The sequence below is a fragment of the Arvicanthis niloticus genome, chromosome 26 (assembly GCF_011762505.2).
Source record: "Arvicanthis niloticus isolate mArvNil1 chromosome 26, mArvNil1.pat.X, whole genome shotgun sequence".
Taxonomy (NCBI): domain Eukaryota; kingdom Metazoa; phylum Chordata; class Mammalia; order Rodentia; family Muridae; genus Arvicanthis; species Arvicanthis niloticus.
Genome location: NC_133434.1, coordinates 35,813,796 through 35,838,317, shown reverse-complemented (window position 1 = coordinate 35,838,317; position 24,522 = coordinate 35,813,796). Strand labels below are relative to the sequence as shown.

At 44.4% G+C, this 24,522-nt stretch overlaps 1 protein-coding gene across 5 annotated transcripts in view; it reads left to right on the top strand.

The window, feature by feature from the left end:
* Map2k5 (mitogen-activated protein kinase kinase 5) overlaps nucleotides 1-24,522 on the top strand; it is a 213,233-nt gene that overhangs the window by 7,549 nt on the left and 181,162 nt on the right. For 4 of the 5 annotated variants that reach the window (XM_076925729.1, XM_076925728.1, XM_076925727.1 and 1 more), the window contains exon 3: nucleotides 10,942-11,009. The exons of the other annotated variant lie outside the window; for it this stretch is intronic. In XM_076925729.1, coding sequence (XP_076781844.1) covers nucleotides 10,942-11,009 — 68 coding nt within the window. The remainder of the gene's footprint in view (nucleotides 1-10,941; nucleotides 11,010-24,522) is intronic. 5 annotated transcript variants of the gene reach the window in all.

The following is a 24,522-nucleotide window of genomic DNA, read 5'->3' as shown; positions in this document are numbered from 1 at the left end:
ATTGATTTTTGAATGGACAGTGTATATGGGATGATCCCATCTCATCAAGTCTGGCCCTTCTTACCCACCTCATATGTTTACAGGGGGACAGGATTTACAGAGGGCCCATTGCAGTGCTTTCTGCCCTGGGAAGTGCACGTGGGCCCTGGGGGACTGGAGATGAATAAGTACTTTGTACTTTATGTATGTCTCTATTGCTGGACTAGTGTTCAGTAATCTGAACTTGCTTTTAAAAGCTACAGTAAGTAGGACTATTTAATTACTATTTTATTAATGGCACTAGAATCTCCATGCTATTGAGGAATATGTGTGTGTGTGTGTGTGTGTGTGTGTGTGTGTGTGTGTGTCTGTGTCTGTGTCTGTGTCTGTGTGCACGCGCGCGTGATGCTACAAGCTCTATTTAGACTTCTTTCAGTAGCCACAGGGGTTGGGGTTTCTGGAATAGTCTGACAGTGAGTGTTTAGTGTTCAGACTGCTGCCGGATGACTTAGTCCATTTCCTTTAGCCTTTACAAGATTCCCATGAGGTGCTTTAAAGGACTGTTGTTATTGCTTCAGCCCAAGAAAGGGTATCTCTCAGAAGGGAGCCACTTGCTCAGATGCATGTAAGCAGGACCTGTGGAGTGGATTCCAGAGCGTGTTCTCCCAGCCAGTGTGCTGGACTCTCTCAGAGTCATCCAGCTAAGCGTGTTCTCCCAGCCAGTGTGCTGGACTCTCTCAGAGTCACCCAGCTAAGCGTGTTCTCCCAGCCAGTGTGCTGGACTCTCTCAGAGTCACCCAGCTAAGCGTGTCCTCTCAGCCAGTGTGCTGGACTCTCTCAGAGTCACCCAGCTAAGCGTGTTCTCCCAGCCTGTGTGCTGGACTCTCTCAGAGTCACCCAGCTAAGTGTGTTCTCCCAGCCCGTGCGCTGGACTCTCTCAGAGTCACCCAGCTGAAGTGTGCCCTGACTAGGTTTCCTTAAGCGTGGCAGAGAGTTTACTTGTACTTTATTTTAATCTTTCTCTCTGTTTGTGCATGTGTATGTGCATGTACTTATGTGCCCCCATCCCCCACTCAGGCTCTTGTGGGGTCAGAGGACAACATTTTAGAGTCAGTTCTCTTCTTCCACACTGGGTTCCAGGGATCAAAGTCAGGTCATCAGGCCTGCACACACAGGCCTAACTTTGTACTGTCTGCTCCTGCACCGCGAGCTTCCAGGCTCAGCATTCAGAATAATAGTACTGATGGTTCTGTCACCGATGGCTTTCTCTGAGCCAGACAGATTCTTTCTGGAGATTCTTGCTGGGGCTTAATAATTTTTGCAGTGACTCTGCAAAGTAAGAAAATTAGACCTTTGAGGAAACTGGAACTTGAAGACATGAAGTGATTGCTCACGGTGATTGCTAGGAAGTGGCAGTGTCCAGAACAACACACATAGTCTTTAGAAGAACATGGACATTTCTGAAGCATTAGCAGAAAAAGTGTTCAGACTTCGAGGTTTCATTCTTTGATGCCATGTTCTTGTGTGCTCTCCAGCAAGGACAGCAATGCTGGGTCTGGCTGTGTGCAGACCGGCTTTGCTCACCTGTTATGTCAGGCTTCTCTCCCTCTCTTCCTTCCTCCTTCCTTCTGCCCTTCCTCCTTTCCCTACCCCCTCTCTCTGCCAAGTGCTGGGACTGTAGGCATTTGCCCTAACATCCAGCTTTGGACCAGCTCTAGGAAAAATAGCAATAGCAACAACAACAAAACATATACACAGAGACAGAAATCATGACAGCCATTGGTTGTTGGTGGCTGGCTTATCATAACCCTAGGCCGGCTTTTCTCGTGACTGGTTTTGAGTAGCTTGATTGTCTGACCTAAAAATCTGAACCACTAAGTGGAACCAACATGCAAGAAATAGTGAAGATTTGGTTTGTAGGCCAATTTGCTGGGAAGTCGGAGGCATTTTGGTGGTTTGTGGATGAGTAACCCTCAAATAAATAAAACTTCATGAAAGGACCATTTAACAGTGCAGCATGTATCCAGCCCGACTCCTCACACTGGAGAGATGGTGTGATAGTTATAGAGCAGCAAGAGAGTGCAGAGCTGAAAGCTGCAGTGTTTCATAGATGTAGGAACAGAGTTGAGAGACTGGGAGCTGACTGACACACTGCCTGGCCAGCTCTTACGGGGCTTGTTTCTCAGCACTGTTCTCAGAGTGAGTGGACCTGCTGTTTCTGGTTGCCTTTGCCTCCCTCACTGGGCCAGTCATGTCCTTAGTTCACGTGTTAGCACTAGCTCTGGAGCAAAACCACTGTCCCCTGTGTCTTCATTCAAACAGAAATTGTGAAAGGTCATGAATTACAGCTAAGTGGATACTGTGCTGAGCTTTAGGGTTATCTGTGCTATTGCCTGGACCTTGGATGTATTTGGTTGTGATGGAGATGTTGGGCCCCAATTCAAGTTGCCACTCGTCTGAGAGGGAAGAGTTGTACAGTCGCTGTGTTCTCTCTGGTTTTGCTTTCTGGCCTGGTGTTTCCAAGGGAGTTAAGGCTGCATGGGATCAGAGGGAGGGCCCTCTGGGCCATATTCAGCATAGGGGCTGGTGGTCCTCCGCCTCTTTTCTTTATTACCTTTGTGGGTTCTTCTCTCATATAACTAGAGCACAAATGAACATTATTTAGTTAATTTACTTTAAATTTTCACATTGTGTGTGTGCGCGTGCGCGTGTGCGTGTGCGTGTGTCTGTAGTCAGTTCTCTCCTATCATGTGGGTTCCAGGGATCAAATTCAGGTCCTCAGGCTTGATGACAAGTGCTGCAACCCCTGAGCCAGCTTGCTAACCCAGGAGTACTTACTGATATCTGCACCCACTGAGCCAGCTCCATAACCCAGAGTACTTACTGATACCTACTGGGGCTTTGTTTGTTTGACTGTTTTTTTTTTTTTTTTTTAATGTAATGGTATATTGTTACAAATTTTAAGTAGCTTAGGAACAAAGCAAAAAGTTCTCATTTACTTTTTTACTGTTAGTAATTTCCTGAGTTCCTTACGAACTGCTGCGGCTGCCTGCCCTGACCTCACTGGCATACATTAGACTTCTTGTGGGCATTAGTGTGCACATATCAACTTCCGCCTTTGGCTGGTGCTTAAATTATTTAATATACTAGATGGACATGTAAATTTTTACCAGCTTTTTAATTTATATATTTTATTTATTTGAGTATTTTGTCTACGTATATATCTGCACACCAGAAGATGGCATCAAGTTCCATTATAGGTTGTTACAAGCCACCTTAGAGTGCTGGGAATTGAATTTAGGACCCATGGAAGTCCAGCCAGTGCTCTTAACTGCTGAGCCATCTCTCCAGCCCCCCAGCATTTTTTTTTTTTTTTAAATAGGGTTTTTCTGTTCTAGAACTCACTCTATAGACCAGGCTGGCCTTTGCCTCCCAAGGCTGGGATTAAAGGGATATGCCATCACTGCCCAGTGGAAACCGCTCCCCCCCCCCCCAAGCTTCTTTAAAAGCAGAAAAAAAAATCAGAAGTCAATAGTAGTGACTTAGATTGTTCCACATTGAGGAAGATGGTGTATACTTTGGATTTCTAGGCATTTGAAATCACTGTGGTAAAGAACACTTGCTGCTCTGAACATTAGAGCTTGCCAAAGATGGGCCTCGTTCACAGCCTGTCAGAGAGCCTTTTCTCTCCACCCTCACCAGCTCTCTAGGGGAGCACATTTCCTCTCCTGTTAATGTGATGGGTGGAAAGCTACTGCCTTCCCTTTATATATTTTGAAAGAGCGGTGGTTTCTTTTCATTTGCGTTTACTGTCTGGACTATCTTCTGTCACCTTTGCCCACACATCTCTTAGGCTGCCTTCTTTCTACTTGATTTCAGAGCTTTACAAAGAAGAGCATTGCTCCATCATCTTTACAAGGCGTTTTGTCCAGTTGTTTCTCTCTCTCTCTCTCTCTCTCTCTCTCTCTCTCTCTCTCTCTCTCTCCACATAGTAGGTTAAAGTTTTATGTGGACAAACTTACCATATCTCCTTTTACTTCTGAATTTGTCACGCTTAGGGAGACCTTCCCCATTCCAGGGTGCTGAAAACCATTTACTTGCATTGCTTTCTCTCCCTGCCTTAACAGGGTTGTGCACATGCATGCCATTTATTAAATATGCATATTTGTATATATCATCAGTTTTCTAGAATCAAAAGCATGAGTTTTTTATGGCCAGGATTAGAAGGAGTTGATTTTACTTTTACCGACTTCAGCATGTGTTGATGGGGACAGTCAGATGGGTCCAGTTTTACTTTTCACGTGGATAGATAGTTGATTTCATGCCAATTATTGAATACTTTGTCTTTTCCCAGATGTGAGAACATTTCTGATATGAGACTAAATTCCATAACCATAACAAATTCTGTCTGTTGTGTGCGTAGGCCTAACGGATGCGGTGGGAGCTTGGCGCTTGTGCAGGCCCAGAGACCCCTGCTGAGTCTCTCAGTGTCATTAGCAGACTAATGAGTACTCCAGCACACCAGGTGATAAGCATCAACCGTGCCGCAGATGTGTTTCCTGTGCGTGCCTGTTACATGCACGCTGTTCCCTGTATTTTTCTGGAGACTAGTAACTATTAGCCTTATGTTGTGGGACAGGGGAGTCTCGTGGGCAACTTGAAGGATGAGCTGGAAGGCCATGTAGACAAATGCTGCCTTGTGCTCAGAACGCCATGTGCTGCCGCATTTCCATGTTACGAACTCCATACATTTAGGCCTGAAGCCACCCCGCATCTTCATTGTTGTCAAACTGTGTATCACAATTTGACTCAGAAAACATGGTTAGAAGATAAATGTGTCTTTCCTCAACCCCAATTAGTTATTTTTAATTTTTGAAAAAGTTTATTTATGTATTATGCATTTGAGTATAGCGCCCCTGGAGGCCAGGAGAGGACATCAAATCCCTGAGAGCTTGAGCTATAGACAGTTGTAATCAGCCCATTGTGGATGCTGGGAACCGAGCTCAGAGCCTCTGAAAGGTAGCAAGTGTTCTTAATCACTGAGCTCTCTCTCTACCTTCCTGTCTCCGAAGGTTCTGTATCCATGTCTTCGTGAATGAGGATTCTCAGTTGTTTTAAGAGTTTGGGAAGTTTATTTTGTGATCTAGATGGAAATCTTTTTGTTTTAATTTGTCTACATGTGTATATGTACATGACATTCATGCCCATGGAGACCAGAAGAGGGCATCCGATGCTTTGAAACCAGAGTTACAGATGGTTGTGAGCCTCTGCGTGGGTGCTAGGAACTGAACCTGGGTCCTCTGCCGGGGCAATGAGTCCTCTAAACTATGGAGCCATCGCTTCAAGCCCCTTACCTAGGAACCTTTAAATAAACATATCATGTCCTTATCTTAAGTTGGGCATACCACGAGCTCTCAAAGGCGAACTACAATTATGGAAGTTGTAAGGTTTCGGAGTGTAGAAAACAGCCTTAGCTGAGTGCTGGAATGGAGCCTGTAGGAGGCACCTCGTGTCTGAGCAGATAGTCAAGGGAGCCCCTGTTTGCATCATGGAAAAGTTCAAGTCCAATGATATTGGGAAGAAAAGAAGTTTCATTTTCTTAAATTATTAGATATAGAAAGGCCATTATTTATAAGCAAACTAGATAGATTATAATTCATGATAAATGTACACTGAGTCTAAAAATATTGAACACATAAAAGTTAGTTGTGCAAGTTTGAGGAAATTTGAAGAGCAAAACCACTGGACCCATCTTCACATGGAGTCAGCACGTGGCCTGTTCTCAGCAGCTCAGCTTGGGTAGGTAGGTGTAGTGGTGCATGCTGTGTCCCAGCATTCAGCAGGCTGTGGTCAGAAGATTGCTTGAGCCATGAGTTGATCCCACTTGGGCTGCACAGTGAAACTCTAGCTTTTAAGGTGGGGGACAATGACAAAACTCAGAGTATCTGTAGCTTGTTAGGCCACCATCACCTCCAACTGGAGTAGGACAGCAGCCTCCTAGGTCCCTGTCCCAGCCTTCCTCTGTGCACGCAGCCAGGGTGATCCTCCTGGAAGATGAAATCTTAAAATCAGAAAGCTTGTGGCTTTCATGGTACTCGAGTGTGAGAGAACGGCAGCTCCTTCAGAGGCTCCAGCTGTGCTCCACGCTGACCCCTCCTCATCGATGCTCCCCAGACTCTTCCTTTCCCTCCTTGCAGTCTTCCTCCTTCTATCATCTTCCTCTGTGTCAGTTGTCTTTCTTCCCATAATGCTCTTTTCCAAATATGATCTATATGTACCATCACTTGTATGTGTGTTTGTTTGTGTGTGTGTGTGTGTGTTTGTGTGTGTATCAAACATCATGGGCTCTGCTTGGTTTTTGCTTTTCACCTTCTCTGTTCCCAGGTATCATACCTGCGCATAGTAGGCACTTTGTTTTGCAAGAAGGAGAAGGAAACAAACAGGGAAGCATTGGAATACTGGGGCTGGGGAGGGCGGGCAAGGAGGCAAGCTCATGGATATTAAAGTGTGACCACAGGAACCATGGCCTGCCATCCTGCCTACATCAGTAGACTCCATCCCTGAGAAACACTCTGAACTTGACATCTTTTCCAGTAATTTCCTGCTGATGTCTTTCTAACCTTTACAACCATGTTTCCATTTCTTTCCTGCTGTTACTGTAGTTCTATTGACTCCCACCTGGCACAGGAGTGTGACAAATGACACATAATATATTGCCTTCACTTTCTGTCACTCTTTGGGAAGCCCTCCTGAGCTCCTGTTGGTGCAGCAGATTCCCCACTCTCTGCGGTTTACACCCTGAGCCATTCTGATCACCCCTACCCAAGGTGCTGCCTCTCTCTGGGGCCTTTATATGCCTCCTCTAGGTTTCCCTTTCAGATTGCATGTGGCTTCAGATAGAAGTCGTGAACAACATATGGCCTGTTATGATTCTCTTTCCCAAACTCTGCCATTTTGTATATTTGTGACACACTGCAGATTTTGTAAAGATTGCTTCATAATATTTGTTTGCCATCTGCCGTACTCTATTTGGTATCTTGCTAGGATTTTGCCTCCATTTTAAGTGACATTAACAAAATCCAGCCAGTGCGTAGACATTCCTGTTCTCCCCTTGCTTCCCTAATGTGCTGGAAAATCATATTACTATGCTCCAGGCAACTAGAGGAGTCTGAGACTGTCATTGTGAACCAGTGTGTCAGATCTCTGAGCACCCCTCCCCCCCGGTTATAGCCAGTAATGTTATTTTGGTCAGATGGCAAAGAACCTCATGTATCAGACAGAAAAGAGTTCAGGTTATTTTTCTACTTTCCGCCCTCCTTCTTCGCCACCTCCTTTTGGAGCTCTCTCTATTCCAGCCCGTTCGTTATGCCTTCAGAAGTGTTGGTTCCCTTTAGTAAGCTCGTATGATTTATTTCTCCAGTGAGTGTAGTTCCTAAACCATTAGTATAGTCAGATAGCAAATAGCCAGGGTATTTGCCAGAGCTGTTTGAACAGGTCTAACTTTTGGGTTTAAAGTGTTCCAGGTCACTGTCTACTAAGCTGCTTGGTAGCGTGTCTACTTCCCTACTTTTTCTTGCTTCCCAGGCTTGTCATCTAATTGGTTTTGGAAAGAGGTGCATCCTCTTTTTAAACACTGCAGTGAGTGGTTTGTGGCTGAGCCTGTCATCCTAGGGTCAGGGTCAGGTTCAATTTTCACTCCTTGGCCAGCATCACCTGAATTCTCATGAGTGTGCGTATTTATATGTGGTTATTTTTCTAACCCAGCCCCTTTGACAAGAACAGGAAGTCTTCATTAAAGCAGCTAAGCACGGAAATTGAGGGTAAAGCAGTCCCCTGAGAAACCAAGCTGTCCTTAAGTAGGGTCTCCTATTAGGCTATAAGAGCTATTAGTCACCATGTCACATAAGTTTGATTTTTATCACCAGGCTTAATTCGAATGCTCCTTTCAACTGGTCTGAGATCTCCCTCTTAGAGTCAGAGCTCATACTGTGGGATGGTGTCAGTATCTCTCCCAACCCTTCTTGTGTGCTTACGTACCTTAGCTTGGTCCTGTCTGTTTTGCATGGGGTGCTCAGTGAGGAATTGCTCCGATGGCTGACTTCCATAGGAAAACTCTCAAGCTTACTTAGAAACCAGAATTCCAGAACACTTGTTTTAAGTAGTCTTAGGTACTCAAGGCTGGGTCTGAGAACTCAGAGATCCCTGCCCCATTCCATCTCCTACTCCACATCTACTTCTTCTTTCCGTCAGCGATTCCTTATCTTAATTTAGAGAGATAATTGGATGAGTGGTGTTTATGGAATTTATGCTGTCTTATCAAAAATCATAAAAGCTCTTCACCTGTTTATTATTAAACTGAGCACTTTTTTTGTTCTATTCAAAGACTGCCTTCCTGAGGTCCCATGTATGTGTGTGTGTGTTGAAATTTGAATATGAGCTGTCCCTTTGTAATCATCTGCACAGTTCTGGTACAGAAATGAGATTTGCCAAAAGCTCCTTCATGTTGGACAAAATTTAACCCCAGTTGATTGATTATATATGTTTTCATTCATGTGTGTGCAGATGCACATGTATCTATATGAGCATGACTATGGAGGCCATAGGTTGACATCAGATGTTTTTTTTCCCCCCCTCTCTATTTTATTCTTTAAGACTCCTTCTCTTACTAAATCTGGAGCTTGGCTAGACTGGCCAGCAAGGTCCAGGGACCCTTCCTTCCCCCTCCCCCATCTTCACCTCCCCAGTAAAGTGATTCTCTTTGCTTGGTCTTCATACTGCTTTACCTACTGAGTCATCTTCCCAGCCCTCTTTGTCTTGGCTTTAAAGCAGAAATACGAAGTGCTTCATCTGTGGTAGTACATAGTCTTATATGCTTTTGTACTACCTTTTTTTTCTTGTCTGCTGAATTTCAAAGACTTCCAACTTAGCCTTTAATATGTTAGCTTCTAAGATCTGTATGGAAACACCTTTCTTTTGTTTCTGATAGCATGGTGTTTTTGTCCCGTTTGTCCTTAGAAAGTCTATTTTAAAAAGCAATCAGAGACAGGAAAAGCAGCTTCTCCTCCTTCCCCTCTCCCCCCCCAACATGCAAAAATCTCCCGGATGCACTGGGATTTGGGAATGTGCCCCTTTGCACACCAGTGGCTGTAATTTTCAGTAGGGGTTCTTGACAGCTCCCAGCTGTTTGGGCAGTGACTTGCAGATGCTGATTCAGTGGGCCTGGGGAACTGTGCTGCATGAAGCTTAGGAAAGAAGGCACTTTGAGAGCGGTTGGCTCAGGTTACCCAGGGAAGGGCTGCTCTCCCAGCTTCTGCCAGTTGCTGCTGTCTACTGAGAACAGAAAGGAGCCAGTAGTATTCTGCTTAGTAATAGACTAGTTGGGAAAAAGCAGACTCATTCTCATGGCTCCCATGGCTCCAAACAGGAGGACATCTTCAGAATGTCTTCAGCTGGACAGAGGGCTACGCCTGTTGTTATGAAGTGGGAGATCCGAGCATTGAACCAAGTCTCTGTTCTGTCAGAGCTGTGCAGACTCACTCTCTGTGATGAGATGCCCAGTTTGCCTGGTTTGGAATAGGTACTTATAGTCAAGGCAGCAATTATATGCTGGGAACAGAAATATAACGCTAGCACGTATTCAGATTCTGAGCATCCTGCCTAGGGCCCGCCCCCTTTACATCGTTACCTGAGTAGCCTGTGGACACCACTCAAGTGTTTTAGGCACTTTTCTTTGTCAAATGCTCCTGCTTGTGTTAAAATTTTATTATTACATTTCATTCATTCATTCATTCATTCATTCAGTTCACGTGCTTATCTGCCTATGGGCATGCATATGCTACTGCATATGTGTGGAGGCCAGAGGTCAACTTCTGACTGTTGAACTTCCCCTTTCACAGTGTGGGTTCTAGGAATTGAACTCCAGGTTGTCAGGCTTGGAAGCAGGCACTTTTATCCACTGAGCCATCCTGGTCACCACTGCGTTCCTACTCTTGACAGATGTTTTTCTCTAGAAGGACGAAGTATCAAAATATTTAGAAATAACCAGAAGTCATTCTGAGTCCAGCCTAGGAAAAGATGTGGGCGGTGATTCAGCCAACAATTCTATTTTAGGTTAAAATTGAGATCTGATCTCAAGAGGTCTGTCTTTAGGTTCTTAAAAGCAGCTTTTAAAACTAAGAATTATGGAAATGAGCACATTACTTCTAGATGTGGCCTCTTTGCTACTTACTCAAATGTGCACATTCTGGTTTTGGGTTCTGAATAGCCTCACGTCTTAAAACTGTTACACTGTTCCAGAATAACATGCATTGCCATCTGAGGCCTGCAGGCCTGAGGAGTGGCACTGATGAAACTCTTTGGAGGGAGCTTTGCAAGTTAGGCCAAAACACGGGAACCCACCCTTAGAGTCACCTTGCTTTTGCCTTTTGCGAGGAGGCCGCAGGCTTATCTTCTGTAAAGTAGAAATAACCCTGGAGTCCTCATTGGTGGGTTGCAGTGTGGTTCTTAAGGTGGTGTTGCACATGAAGCACAAGTTAGAGCACCGTCTGGGCTCAGTGGTTAGTCAGTGTGGGACATTGTCACCTGCTTCAGTGATGTGATGGACTGCCTGAGAGAGGAGGGAGAGAACAGGAGATCTGATGCCACCTGAGATAGAAAGTTCTGGCAGTAGAACAGGGGCCTCTCTTCTCTCAAAAGCTGACGTGTCATACTCCAGTTAAATGCGCTTGACTTACATATATGTAAGTCTGGAATAATAGAGAAATATTTTGATTTTTCACCTTTCTTATAAAAGAAAATTTTAGTTCTTTCTTTAGCAAGGGCTCCAGCTCCTTTCCTAGCCAGGTTAGCACTGCAGCCATGTGCACACACTCCCTGTTATACACAGTGAAAAGTAAAATAAATCTTCAAAAACAAAAAGAGAATGCAAGTCTTACTGCTGTCATCGTATTCATTTTTAAACAGATGAAGATGAAGATGGTGATAGGATTACAGTGAGAAGCGATGAAGAGATGAAGGCAATGCTGTCCTACGTAAGTGTGCTGCATGTGAGAGCCGTTCCCAAACACTGCGCGTGTGGGGTGTGTGCGTGTGTCTGTGTGTGTGTCTGTGTATGTCTGTGTGGGGTGTGTGTGTGTGTGTGGGGGTGTGTGTGTGTGGTGTGTGTGTGGTGTGTGTGTGTGTGCGGTGTGTGTGTGTGTGGGGGGGGTGTGTATGTGTGTGTGTGTCTGTGTGAGTGTGTGCGGTGTGTGTGTCTGTGGGGGTGTGTGCGGTGTGTGTGTGTGGAGGGTGTGTTTGTGTGTGTGTGTGTGTGTGTGGTGTGTGTAGTTCAGAGGACAACTTGCAGGAGTTGGTTCTCTCCTTCCACCATGTGCGTTCTGAGGATCCAACTTAGGTCCGCAGGCCTGGTGGTAAGTGCTTTTAGCCAGGTAGCCATCTCGTCATCCTAGCAAACAAGGACTATTTTTAAAGAATGTTAATGTAATTGAAGATGCCATTTCCTGGGCACAGTGGAGATAGGAAGTGAATCACAGTTGCCATAGCATTTTTCTGTATAACAGATAAGGTTTTCAAAGATTTCCTTATGTGAAAGTTAAGGGCATTATTTCCAAAAGACACTTACTGATCATATCATGAACATTAAGAGTAATGCATCTTAATGACTTTTGCATTAGGTATGGTGCAGACTAAATGGACTATCAATTTCCTGTATTTTTTATGCAGTACTTAAAGTAACGGCTCATTAAAAATGAACCCCTGGGCTCTAAAAAATTTTTCAAAATCTACTTTTGACTGGAGATGTCTTTCACCCTTTCAGACTACAGCTATAACATAGCTTCAGGCTTATGGACGCAAGGCTTAAAGATGTACTCCTGGTTGTTTTATGTACTGCTTGCACCTCGAAATGAACAGCAAGGCAGCTTTCTTTGGTATCTCAACTTTCACTGAAATTTTGAATTAACAATTTGTCCTGAGACTAAAATAGGTAACAGAAATGGTACATTTCTAGTGTTTCTGTACCAACTGAGAAAACGTGACAAACAACAAGAGACATAGAGCTTCCCTGAGCCTCGGTCTAAGCTTTCCTTCCAGGTTTTATTCTACCTGAGTGAGCTATCTGATTGGAAAACCTTTTGTGTGGTCTGGTGGCTGGCATGGCACTAGAGGGGAGCCCCGGCTCTGCTCTGGGTCCCTGGCCTGAGGCAGATGGTTTAGCCTTCAGTAGCTCGGTTGCCTCATCTGTCAGTGTGTGGTGGGTAATAGCACACGTCCTTCCTACTGCACAGGGTCATGAAATGATCAATGGATGGTAGATGTGGAACGCTGTGCACGTGCAAAGTGATGTTACAGTGGACATGATGACAAGGCCAAATGTCTGCTTTTCTTTGAGACTCTTAATTGTAGCCAATGTTAGGATGTATGTCTTGAAGAGCCCTTAACTTCAACCAGGATATTGTTTCATTGTAATGAAAACTGTAAAGTGTCTGTGTGGGTGTCCGCCAATAGTTTTAATTTAGGGTAGGAGGAAAGAGAACAAGAGGGACGGGCGGCATGATTAACAGAGCATTGCATTCCCACCAGCCCAGAGTAGGAGAAGTCAATTTCCCATTGACTTCCCATTAACTTATGTGGGAGTCTTTGTGTACTGAGAATTTAGAGCTGAGATCATCGGTACGCGGAAGGCAGAGCACGATTGTCTTTCCAAGGCAGTACTGCTATTGATGGATTGGCCAGCTCTCCCGAGAGTGCGACTCCTTTGTTTTTAGAAAACACATGCACACAGACACTGATATGGGTTCTGGTTTTCTAACATAGGTCTTTGGCAACAGTGTATTTCATAGGCATTCGGCAGACCCACACATAAGCAGTGTGGACTTCTCAAAGGACCTTACAAACTGTGCCTGGCCAGAGAGTGCTGAGTGTGACACTCATGACGGTGCTAACCTTTCCACTTCTGAGTGCCAGATGTATAAACTCGGGGCTTGAAATACTTTTTTTTTTAATTGATTTTTACTTATTTGTCTGTGTATCGGGATGGCAATTTGTGTGTGTGTGTGTGTGTGTGTGTGTACATATTATGTGTGTGAGTGCAGGTGTGAGTGCACGTGGAGTCATAGGATGACCTTGGGTGTCAGTCTTCCCTGTCTGCCTGTTTGAGTCAAGGCCTCTTTGATGTTAGCCACTGCATGTGCCAAGCTATCCAGCCTTTGGGCTTCTGTCTCCGTCCTCCATCGTGCTGTCAGAGCTCTGGGGTCATGGACACGTCACGCCACCACACCTAGAGTTACATGGATTCTGGGAAAGTCTCCATCCTTCCATGGCAACACTTTCCCCACTGGGCCATCTCCCGCACTCTGTGGTAGACACTAGCCCTGCATTTTAGGGGCTAGAGATTGAACCCAGATGCTCATATTTCCCAAGCATGTGCCCTATTGCTGAGCTACCCTCTACCTCCTCGTCTCTGGTTGGTAAATGGTTGAGAGACATGCCCAAGGTCTTAAAGCTATATTGGACGTTCAGAACTTGGGGCTGTGAAGATAGATGGCTCAGTAGGGAAGAGAAGCTACTGCTCTTGCCAAGGACCTGAATTTAGTTCTCAGCACCTACTTTGGGTGGCTCACAACTGCCTATTACTACAGTCCCAGGAGGTTTGACCCCTCCTTCTGGTCTGTGGGTACCCACATGCACATGCACAAACCCACACGCAGACATATACATAACCGAAAGTAAATTTTCAAAAGAAAGGAAATGCAGATTTTAAGTTTGTCCTTTCTCATCCCACAGCCATTCATCCTCTCGCCTAGTGTTTTCCTGCCTGGCCACCTGGAAAATCCTACTGAGAATTGTGGCAAGGGCATCAGAAAATCTGAATAATGTGTGTATGCAATATCTTAGTTGTGCTGTCTGCACCATGCATAATTATTCTTGTTTGTTTGTTTGTTTGTTTTGAGACAGGGTTTCTCTGTAGCCTTGCCTGTTCTGTCATTTGCTCTGTAGACCAGGCTAGCCTTGGACTCAGAGATCTGCCTGCCTCTGCCTCTTGAGTCCTAGGATTAAAGTTGTAAGCCACCACTGCCCCCAGCTTTATGCTTATTTTTCAATTGCAGAACTTAATCAGTTTTTGTTGTAGAAACATATTAGTCATGACCTTGTTGTCATACAACATAACCTTGTAAGACATGTTCTTAAACATGTCCCTGAGATTTTTTTTTTTTTTTTTGAGAGGTACTTCTTGGTCTGAAGATAACACAGCTGCATAGTTGGCTGTCCTTTTAGTCTGTCTCCATTCTTATGGCTGGAAATTCCTCTGGGGGCGGCTTCGTCGTAGAGAACTCTGTGGACTGAACTCCACGGTAGAGCTTTCATCACTAGTCCTCAGGAGCACCAGCCCAATACTAGGATTTTGTGTTGGTATTTATTTGTTGATATTTTAAATATTTCTTTTTAAATTTTCTTTTCTTCTTTAAAATACAAACCAATTGCAATTGGTTTCCGCTTCCTTCCTCCACTTCTCCCAGTCGCTCCCTTCCCTCCATATCCACTACTCCTCCATTTCCCTTCAAGAAAAGAACAAGCCTCCCAGGGATATCAGCTAAACACAGCATACCAAGATACAGTAAGACTAGGCACAAACCCTCACATCAAGGTTGATGAGGCAACCCGATAGGAGGAAAAGGGTCTCAAGAGCATATAAAAAAGTCAGAGACAGTCCCCACTCTCACTGTTAGGAATGCCACAGAAAACACCAAGTTAACAACCATAACATCTATGCAGAGGACCTAGGTCAGACCCATGCAGGCTCCACAATTGCCACCTCAGTCTCTGTGAGGCCCTAGGAGCCCTGCTTCGTTGATTCTGTGAGTTGTGTTCTTCTGGTGTTCTTGACACCTCTGGCTCCTACAATTCTTCTCTCCTTCCTCCAGGCTTCCCTGAGCTCCAAGGGGAGGGGCTCAATGGAAATTTTTAGTACTAAGTGCTTACATAAAAAATTGGTGAACTCTCATACTAGAAAGCACACCTGAAAGCTCTAGAAGTAAGCTTACTGAGGTGGTTTGAATATGCTTGGCCCAGGGAGTGACACTATTTGGAGGTGTGGTCTATGTCACTGTGGTGGTGGGCTTTGAAGCTCCACCCATCACTGAAGAGTCAGTTGTCTAGTAACCTTCAGATGAAGATATAGAACTCTCAGCTCCTCCTGCACCATGCCTGCCTGGATGTGGCCATGCTCCCACCTTGATGATATGGATTGAACCTCTGAATCTATAACCCAGCCTCAATTAAATGTTGTCCTTATAAGAGTTGCCTTTGTCATGGTGTCTCTTCATAGCAGTAAAACCCTAATTAAGACACACACCCAAGAAGACAACAGGAAATAATCAAACTTAGGGCTGTAATCAATACAATAGAAACAAAGAGAACAATATAAAGAATCAGTGAAACAAAGAGTTGGTTCTTTGATAAAATCAACAAGTTAGACAAACCTTTATCCAAATTAAAAGAGGGAAAGAGATGTCCAAATTAACAGAATCAGAAACAAAAAGGGGGACATGACAGGCTCAGGAAATCCAGAGAATCAGGAGGACATGACAGGCTCAGGAAATCCAGAGAATCAGGAGGACATGACAGGCTCAGGAAATCCAGAGAATCAGGAGGACATGACAGGCTCAGGAAATCCAGAGAATCAGGAGGACATGACAGGCTCAGGAAATCCAGAGAATCAGGAGGACATGACAGGCTCAGGAAATCCAGAGAATCAGGAGGTCATACTTTAAAAACCTTTACTTTACAAAATTGGAAAAGCTAAAGGAAGTGGGTAATTTTCTTGGTATTTATTTTTTAAATTCAAATTGATGTGCTGGGTGTAGTAGCCCATGCCTTTAATCGTAGCACTCACAGGCAGATGTCTGTGAGTTTGAGGGCAACCTGGTCTTCATGGTGAGACCTGTTCTCAAAAATCCACAAATAATTAAAAAATAAATTCAACTTGGCTCTGAAAAGGGTTTGGAGTGTGGAGGCATGGGAAAGTCCCTCTGGAGGACGACTGCATCTTTCTGGTAAGAAGAAAATACAGTAGTTCAGGCCTTCTGGGGGAACTGAGTGAGATTAGAGTCACTGTGCCACATCTGAAGAAGCAGGAGTAGAGGTCACTCCCCTCTGTCCTTTAGCCATTTTTCTCTACTGATGACAAAATGAAGAGAAAATCAAAAATGCAGTGTCGGCAGCATCAAAGCTTGCTGAGTCATCCTCCTCCCCCAAAGTGGATGCCAGGATTTTCTGGCTTTGGGCTAACACAAATCTAAGTTTTTACCAGTAATTTAAATAGATTTTTGTATTAGACCTGAAAATGTTGGCTTTTTAATCGAAAACTTATCAATTATTTAAATCACTAGCAGCCTGAGGCAGTTAATTTTATGAGTGCTGTAGTAATGACATACAGTGGTTTTGGATACATGGGAGGCGGAGCCTATGGTGAGGCAGCGAGGGTAGGGCCTGACAGCAGGCTGTATGCTGCTGACTGACGAGCAACAAACTGAAGGCTGCCATCACATCAGGACCGTTTCCTATAAGTTATTTAGAAGTTGTATTCTTTTCTCCATTCAATATATTTTTAAGAGATAATGAGAAGAAAACAAAGCTATAATAAATTGTCTTTTAAGAAAATGTAAAGTAATTTGGTCTCCAAGGAGATATTTAATGTATTGAGAGACTTCAGCAGTCAAGTGTTATTACAGCAGCAGTGTGATAGCTCCCTGCATTTTGTTATGAGTTTGTGTTAATCAACAATCTGTTTTTATAGCATAGTTTCTTGTAAGTTATACTGCTAGAATATTCCACTTCTGGGATCATGGCTTCTCCTCTGACACTGTTGTATCTTTTTAATTCCTCCATAAAGTATTTTTTTAATTAGAATTTGAAATGCTTTATTAGAAAAGCACACAACCTACATATTCTGAAAACTAAATATCTGATCATTGCGGATTAGTTAAAGGTCCCTGTTAAATATTCCCTTAATGTAGTTTAAATTTTGTTGTTTTTCTTATTTTCCCATCTTATTTTTTAGAAAGATTAAAAATAGGTGGGTGTTGTTCTCCTGTATGTAGTCTGTTGTATTGCCATGGAGGGCCTTTAGTGAAGGGCTTGTAATGAATGCTCTCCTCTTCCTTTGGGTGGCCTTTCACTGAGAACACAGCAGCCCACTGTGCAGCTGTGACTTATTCATATTTATTTCCGATCAGTTCTGTGTCTAGCAAAGGACTTATCTGCATCAGATTCCCTTAGTCCTTCTAGGCTTGTGTGAGTGCAGCAGAGCACTGACAAGAACCAGTGAGTGCAGCAGAGCACTGACAAGAACCAATGAGTGCAGCAGAGCACTGACAAGAACCAGTCTTCATTTTGCCCATTCTCTCTCTTACTTCCCCACATTGCCAGAAGAGTACAGGACGAGCTTTACTGTAATGCCTCTCATTATAGCAGAGACCTTGTGTTTCCATGGAGTGTAAGTATTCCCTTTGGTATACTTGACCATTGTGTACCTTGTTAGACAGCGGGTACCATCAGGGAAACTCTCTTTGACCTTTGGAGCACCCTGTAAATTGGGCTATAATTATCTTTACCCTAGTCTGCATAACTTGGAGATTGCCTCTAAAATTGTATTAACTTGAGTAGAGCTGGAGGGCACCTCAGAGGTCTTGTGTGTGCCTTCCTTTCACAGGTAAACACAGAAGCCTTTGACATTGGCTTCAGAAATGTGTTAGGGGTACAGATTTGGACCAAGGAGGCCTGGACAGAGACTTCATTGGCCCACCATCTGTTTCAAGTATGTTTTTTGTTCTGGTAGCTAGTAAGTTTTACTGAGAAAAATTTGTACGTACCACTTTTTTTTCTTGATTATAAAATGTAATGTTTTTTTAACTACATTGTTTATATAGATTATAGTCTTCTGAAAATTGAAAATTCTTGGCCAAGTTTTACCACAAAATATGCTGTCCGTTTGGGTATGTTACATTTAACAAGTAAACCAAAAGTAGTTTCGTTTTCTCATCAAAGTATTCAAAGTACACACACACACACACACACACACACACACACACACACACACACACAGAGAGAGAGAGAGAGAGAGAGAGAGAGAGAGAGAGAGAGAGAAACTAAGAAGAATAAAACTTATTTTCAGAGCTAAATCATCTTACTTTTCCTTTCTGTGTTACCAAGGACATTTGGGGGTCACTTGAAATAGAGATGAGAATGTTGCCTACCTTGTGAAGTAGCTCAGAGCATGCCTGGCATCAAGAGGGGATTTGTGTGCAGCTTTGGAAGAGGGGGGAGCACAGGCAGGTTCAGCTCCAGCGTACCAGGAAACTCTGCAACTCTGCTACAGCTTTGAGTCCCTGGCATTTTGACATTGGTATGGCTCACTCATACTTGATATGTGTGGAGAGTGTGAGTAGTGTATTTATAAGGGAGTGTCCTGCTTGGCCTGCTGTCTCCATGGCCAGTAGTGTTTTTATGTCGAAGTGGATGGCCTAAGTTGCAGTTTAGACCTCTTCAGAGAAGAAAGCAGAACTTCAAGATGACAAGTGAAATGTTAGTGTGGACACTGCCCAGCTAATCTCCAAGAGACGAAAGCTTCAGCTGAGAACACCTGAGCATATCAGACCCATTGCTCTGCTAATGTGAATTTCTACTCCCAGGGCACATTGAGTTAGCTAAGTTGACTCTCAACTGCTGTTGGCTTCCCACACTTCTAGTAAGACCATCTGGAGCTTCCTAAAGTCCTTATAATTTTGCTAGCCAAAACAAATGGTATCATTACTAAACATGGTCAACTTGCTGTTATGTTTATTTCCAAAACATTAATAGGTACATGTGTGTGTAGTGGCATTAGCCTGGAAGCAGACTTCAGAGTTAGTCTCTGTTGCTCTTTTCACTGAGAGCCTATGGTTTTCTTTTTTCTTATCTTCTCAGTCTGTGACCACATGTGGGCCCTTGTCATAGAGTAAGTTGAGGAAGAGTCTCCTTGACGAAGGGAACCAGATGACCTGACATTCTTTTACAGAGGTTCACACCAGGCTACATAGCAGCATCACTTCAGGAATTCCAAGGATTCCCTAAAGGTCTTTGTCTGTTGGACTGGCATGTGAAGAAGAGATTGAGGAAATCACCCTGTTGTAAATACTAAAGAGGGCCATACAGCTTTTGCCTGTAAGGAAAATTAGAAACAAGGGTCAGGGAGACCACTTACCGTGCCTGATGGCTCCCCATTTCCTTCCTGTAAATAACTGCTCAGTGTTTACATAGGTGTTATGTGTAGGCACTATCCAGTAGTTCCTGAAGGGTGTGTTAATCTGAGGGTTTCATTCTTTTACCAGAGGTTCACACCAGGCTACATACATAGCACATAGCATTTCAGAGCTCCAAGGATTCCCTAAAGTCACAGAGATCCCACGTGACTGAACCTGCCACGAGAGAATAAACTACCTAGGCATGGCCTCTGCCCTCCATGAGCTTCTGGAAGAAAACACCAGTAGTCCTGTGAGCACCTCTGACTTTGTGTATTATCTTCACGTTGCAGTGATGAGGGCAGGGGAGGATGCTGACACCTCCAGGAGGCAGAGCTAACTTGGCTGTGTAGTGGGCCGAGCAGTTGAGTAGTCTTGTTCAGAACTTCCTGTGTCGCCTGCTGTCAGGAGCATTGTTTTTCTGGGTTCAGTTGCTTAATGGTAAGAGGTTCATGGTGCTGTGTCTTTTTTTCCCCAAGTACTTTATAGAAGGTTTCCCATGTACCGTTTGTTTGTTTGTTTGTTTCAGTTTTGATCTTCCTTGTGACTTTAAGGTGAGTGAGGCAGGTAATTTCCCCATTTTTACAATAGGATATTTGGGCACAGACCCGCGTGCCTTTCCTTAGCTCACAACTAGGAAACATCACTGTAGCCAAAGCTCACTTGTTCTGCGATTCAGTCACTCACCCTCTGGCCAAGCAGCATGCTGGGGGTGGGCACGGTGAATGTGTGACCCAAGCCCTCCCCCCTCAACACATACACTTCCCTTCCACGGTCCTGCTGGGCAGCAGCAGAGAGAAACCCAGACTAGTACAGTAGGCCAGCCCTTGCCAGGTAGAATGACAGTGATAAGTGCTGAGCCATAGGGTGCCCGTGAGCACCCAAGAACACTGAATCCAGACAGTGGAGGCTTCCTGAAGAAGCTGCTGTCCTGCTGGGGTGGACAGGGCCCACGGGACTGGGAAGGGTGCTCTGGGCAGAGGAGCAGTGTATTTAAAGGTTTGGAGGCAGAAGACTGCCTGGGAATTCAGGAAAAGCTGCCTGTGATTCAGCTTGTAGGGATAATAGAAGAAGGAACACACAGATGTGGTATGGGCTGTTTCAGACTGAAGACAGTGGTGGCTGCAGGGCAGTACGGGGTCAGGAGATTCGGGAGAGTTCAGATGTGTAAATCCATGTGGGCAGTCTGGGAAGGGAGGGGGCCAGGACCAGTTCAAACCATCTGCCAGAGCACCTGCACGCCATGACTTGGTGAACCCAGGTGGCAGAAAACCAGACTGGAGTCTAAGGGAGGGTAGAGAGGCAGGGCATTCAGTTTTGGATTGTAGCATGGGAGGAGGCTCTGGTCAACCAACTGGATACGCTCCAACTCTTAGGAGAGACATCTGGGCTGGAAATAAAGGTTTGTGACTCGGCAAGCTCTAGTTAGTCTCCGTGACTCCTCTGATGATGGAGACCTCTGAAGTGGGGACGCGGGGATACACGGTAAGGAGGGAGGATTGGTCACCCCCATTAAGGGGCATATCCACAGGAACTAGAATGGGGTAGCTGAGGGGTGCCGCTACTGGGTAGGGTGGTGTCTGAGCAGAGGTTCCCCAAAGGCCATCAGTGCAGAGAGCTTTGTGCCCTTTCTTGAGCCAGGGAAGATGGCTGAGCTCACATGCTATTCGAGCAATGATTGCAGAAGCCAGGGCTCTTTGCTGGCCCAGCCGTCTGCTCAGTGATTCTGTCTGTTTAGTCACATGTTTGGGGGATATTCGACTCACGTACTTTTTAACTCGTAAATAGTAAGCACGTGTTTCGTGTTTTGAGCATTGTGCTAGAATAAAACCTTTTTGTTGTTCACTAATAACCTATGTTAATTGGCAAACTATTTGTCTCAACTATTAAACAGATGAATAGGGTAGATGAATGGGAAATTAGAAAAATATATGAGGTATTCAGAGTTGAGGCCAACATGTACAGGCATTTGGGGAAGTGAGGGTCGTCCCCCCCTTCATAGAGAATATAAGGCTTATAATATTAAACTGTGTTGTTTTCAACTCAGGTTGTTGGTGTTTTTTTTAATATCATAGATTTCCATCAAAATTTAAATTATTGACTGAATTATGCTGCTATAATTAGAACTGAGTTCGTAACAAATAGGAACACTTCTTGATAAACTTCAAACAAAGCCAACAATTGTACTTACTGTCCTTTGCTGAATCTGGCTTTCCTTTGGAGATTAATTATATTTTTGGATAACTACACTAAACTCTGTGACATTCTTATTAAAACTGTTAAAGGGTTTTGGAGAACATCTCAGAGAGACTCTGAAACCGATCCAAGCCTGGTGCTAGAGATTCCATTAGCTATCGTAAAACTGATTAATCTTTACCCGGTTAGCATATTGATTATTGCTGCAATTACTGCCTGTAATGGATTATGGGAGGGACCGCTGAAGCGAACACACTTTCTAACTGCTGCCGTGGCTTTCGTTTGGGCACCTAGTCTGTTCTTTCTGTATGTAATCTGCGTTTTACATGCTAGAATGCACCTAAGTTAGGAAGTGCCAGGCTAAGTGTTGCTGGTGTTGGGAGGTGACGGACTGTGTGGATTTGAGTCCATGAAGTCCTTCATGGCTGCGGCTGCTGCTGCACTCTAGCCTGGGAGTCCACAGTAACCCAGGTGATAAGGCGAACATTCTCACTCTCCTTTGGAAGCCATGATGCCTGAGGAGGTTGGGTGACTTTCTGGAGGCTGTGCACAGTAGTGACTGGTAGAATCAGGGTCCAGCCCCATTTCAGTCCATACATACTTTACAAACACCCACTATGTGTAGATCATATGTTGAAGTAAAAATAGCCAACACATGGTAGATGACCACATTGTGGTTTTTCTGTTCAACTCATGTTAGCTGTCTTGGTGTCCGAGGTACAGGCTTTCTCTGTTAGTACTGTCTTTGTTAGAGTCTTGTCTTTAACGTCACTGCCGATTTTATTACTGCTTAGAACAAAATGGGTGAGACTAAAGGAAGATGATGCTGCAAAGACAGAGGACCAGACTTAATTAAAACCAGTGGTTTAGTTCTCTGTAAGGCTTACAGCACTCCTCTGCCTGGATTCCATCGTACAGCCCAGTAGAGTGAGATCCAGCGAGGCAGCATTGCCCCACTGGTGCCATGGGTCAGGAGACAGCCAGTGTAAGGCTCCCAGGGATGAGCCCTCTAACCCTCGTGCCTGGCTCATTCACCTGGGCAGCAGCAGACCTACAGCCTGGCGGCCTAGTATCCTGGTGGGAGTGCTCTGTGCCAGTGTACCGCACCTGCCCCAGGTTTTCCGGGGAGTGCTGCACAGGCAGCAGCGGAGCTCGGGCCTTGTGGCCTCTGGCCCTCAGCGGCCCTGCTCACAGTGGGTTCACACCAAGGGCTGAGCTGCTGCCCATTTCTGTGTGTGTCCAGCTCCAGCCTAATATGTCAGCAGGGGAAGTGCACTTGGGTTTTGGAGAGCTGTAAAAAAGTAAATGTAAAGCCTAATTAACTGTTGGAGAGAAAAGTCCTAATCAGCACAGTGTGTCTCACTACAGCGGGATTCTGTCACTCACAATACGCAGAGCTGGGTGTACATTGCCTAAATTTTTCACAGTGGTTACAAACATATATGCAGTTTTCCAGTTGATTCGGCACAGTGCTAAGATGAAAGTGAAAGCTTTTTTATTTATTTTGGGAGGTAAATAAATAAATCTGGAAAACAGGTCAATTTCATGCATGCGAGGTTTTATGGTAGGGAAAAGGCATTGCACCTGTTCTGACCCTCACACTTGAGCTTATTTGTTCTCAACTTGACCTCAAGCACCTATTTCAGACAATTCTATAATTAGTTTGTTAGATAAAGCATAAGGATATTTTTTTTCTCATTGCTAGGACCATAGCAAAGTAGAAACCTACTGTACATAGCAGTTAATTAAAGAAAAGCAGTAACTATAGGCACCACCATAGCGCTGTCTTGTATCAGTATAAAAAGGCAGGCATTTTTTTGACAGCCACTGATTGGAAAGTTGCTTGCAGCCTTCCAGAAGCAAGGGTACACGCTGCGGATCAATAACCGGCAAATTCCCCATTAAAAAGAATACCTGAGCAATGTTCCAAATAGCCACTGGCATCTTAATTTTCCACGGAAACCTCAAATACTTGTGTGCCGAGGACAAGTCATTTTCGGACAATTTTTCCAGACTACTTGTTAACAGTTATTGCTGTCCCGAAAGGCTGACAGCCGACATGATTGATGTTTCACTTATCTGTCGTCACCGAGTGAGTCATGGCAAGCACACTGTGTTTCTTGGCTTTTCAGGAACAGCCTGTGCGGCCTTAGTGTATTCCAGAGTGATTTGCACATGTTTATGCCTTGTGCGTGGTATTTAGGTTTTAGGTCCTTAGAAAGAGAGAATTGCCTTCCTTTACAGTTTGAAAGCCACTGCAGGAGGGCTGTGCAATCTTGGTCATCAGCCAGCTGTCCCTCCTGCCCCCGCCCCCACGGTCACCTTCACCTTCCTTGTTTGCAGTACAGAAAGCCTTGGCTTTCTCAGCTTCTGATCCTCACAGTGATGAAGACCTTTGCATATTTTGGAGGAAAGATTGATTCTAAAATAACCTTAATGTATATAACACCAATAGAAAGATTCAAGTTTCTAAAATTTATTTTTATTTTCTAGGCCTTGCTATCTTATCAGGTCCCCTGGAAGTAGAATTTAGACAGTTTGTGAGCTGCCATGTGGGTGCTGGGAATTGAACTTGGATCCTCTGGAAGAGCATCCCCTGGAAGAGCAGTCAGTGCTTTTAACCATAAAGTCAGTTCTCCAGCCCAAAGATAGAAGTTTTTTAAAGAATGTTAGTAAAAATCAAATTTCAGGAATTTCCTGAAAATGTGATAGTTAAGTGGTATGTGCGTGTTTAAATATAAAAACAGCAAAGATGAGAGAGGGAGAGAGAGTTCTGCTTTTGATAGCCCTTAAAACACGAAGTCCAGGCAGGAGGGATGGCTCAGTGGTTGAGAGCACTGGCTTCCCTTCCGGGGAACTGGGGTTTGATTCCTAGCACCCGCATGGTGGCTCACAACCATCTGTAATTCCAGGTCTTTTTCTGGTCTCTGCAGGTACCAGGTAGATACATGCAGGCATACACATAAATACCCATATACATAAGAAAGTTAAAAAAGAAAAAAACAAAACAAAACAATTTTAAGCCCAGCCAGTGGTTTTCATTGTAGGTATTTTTTTCATGAACATTATT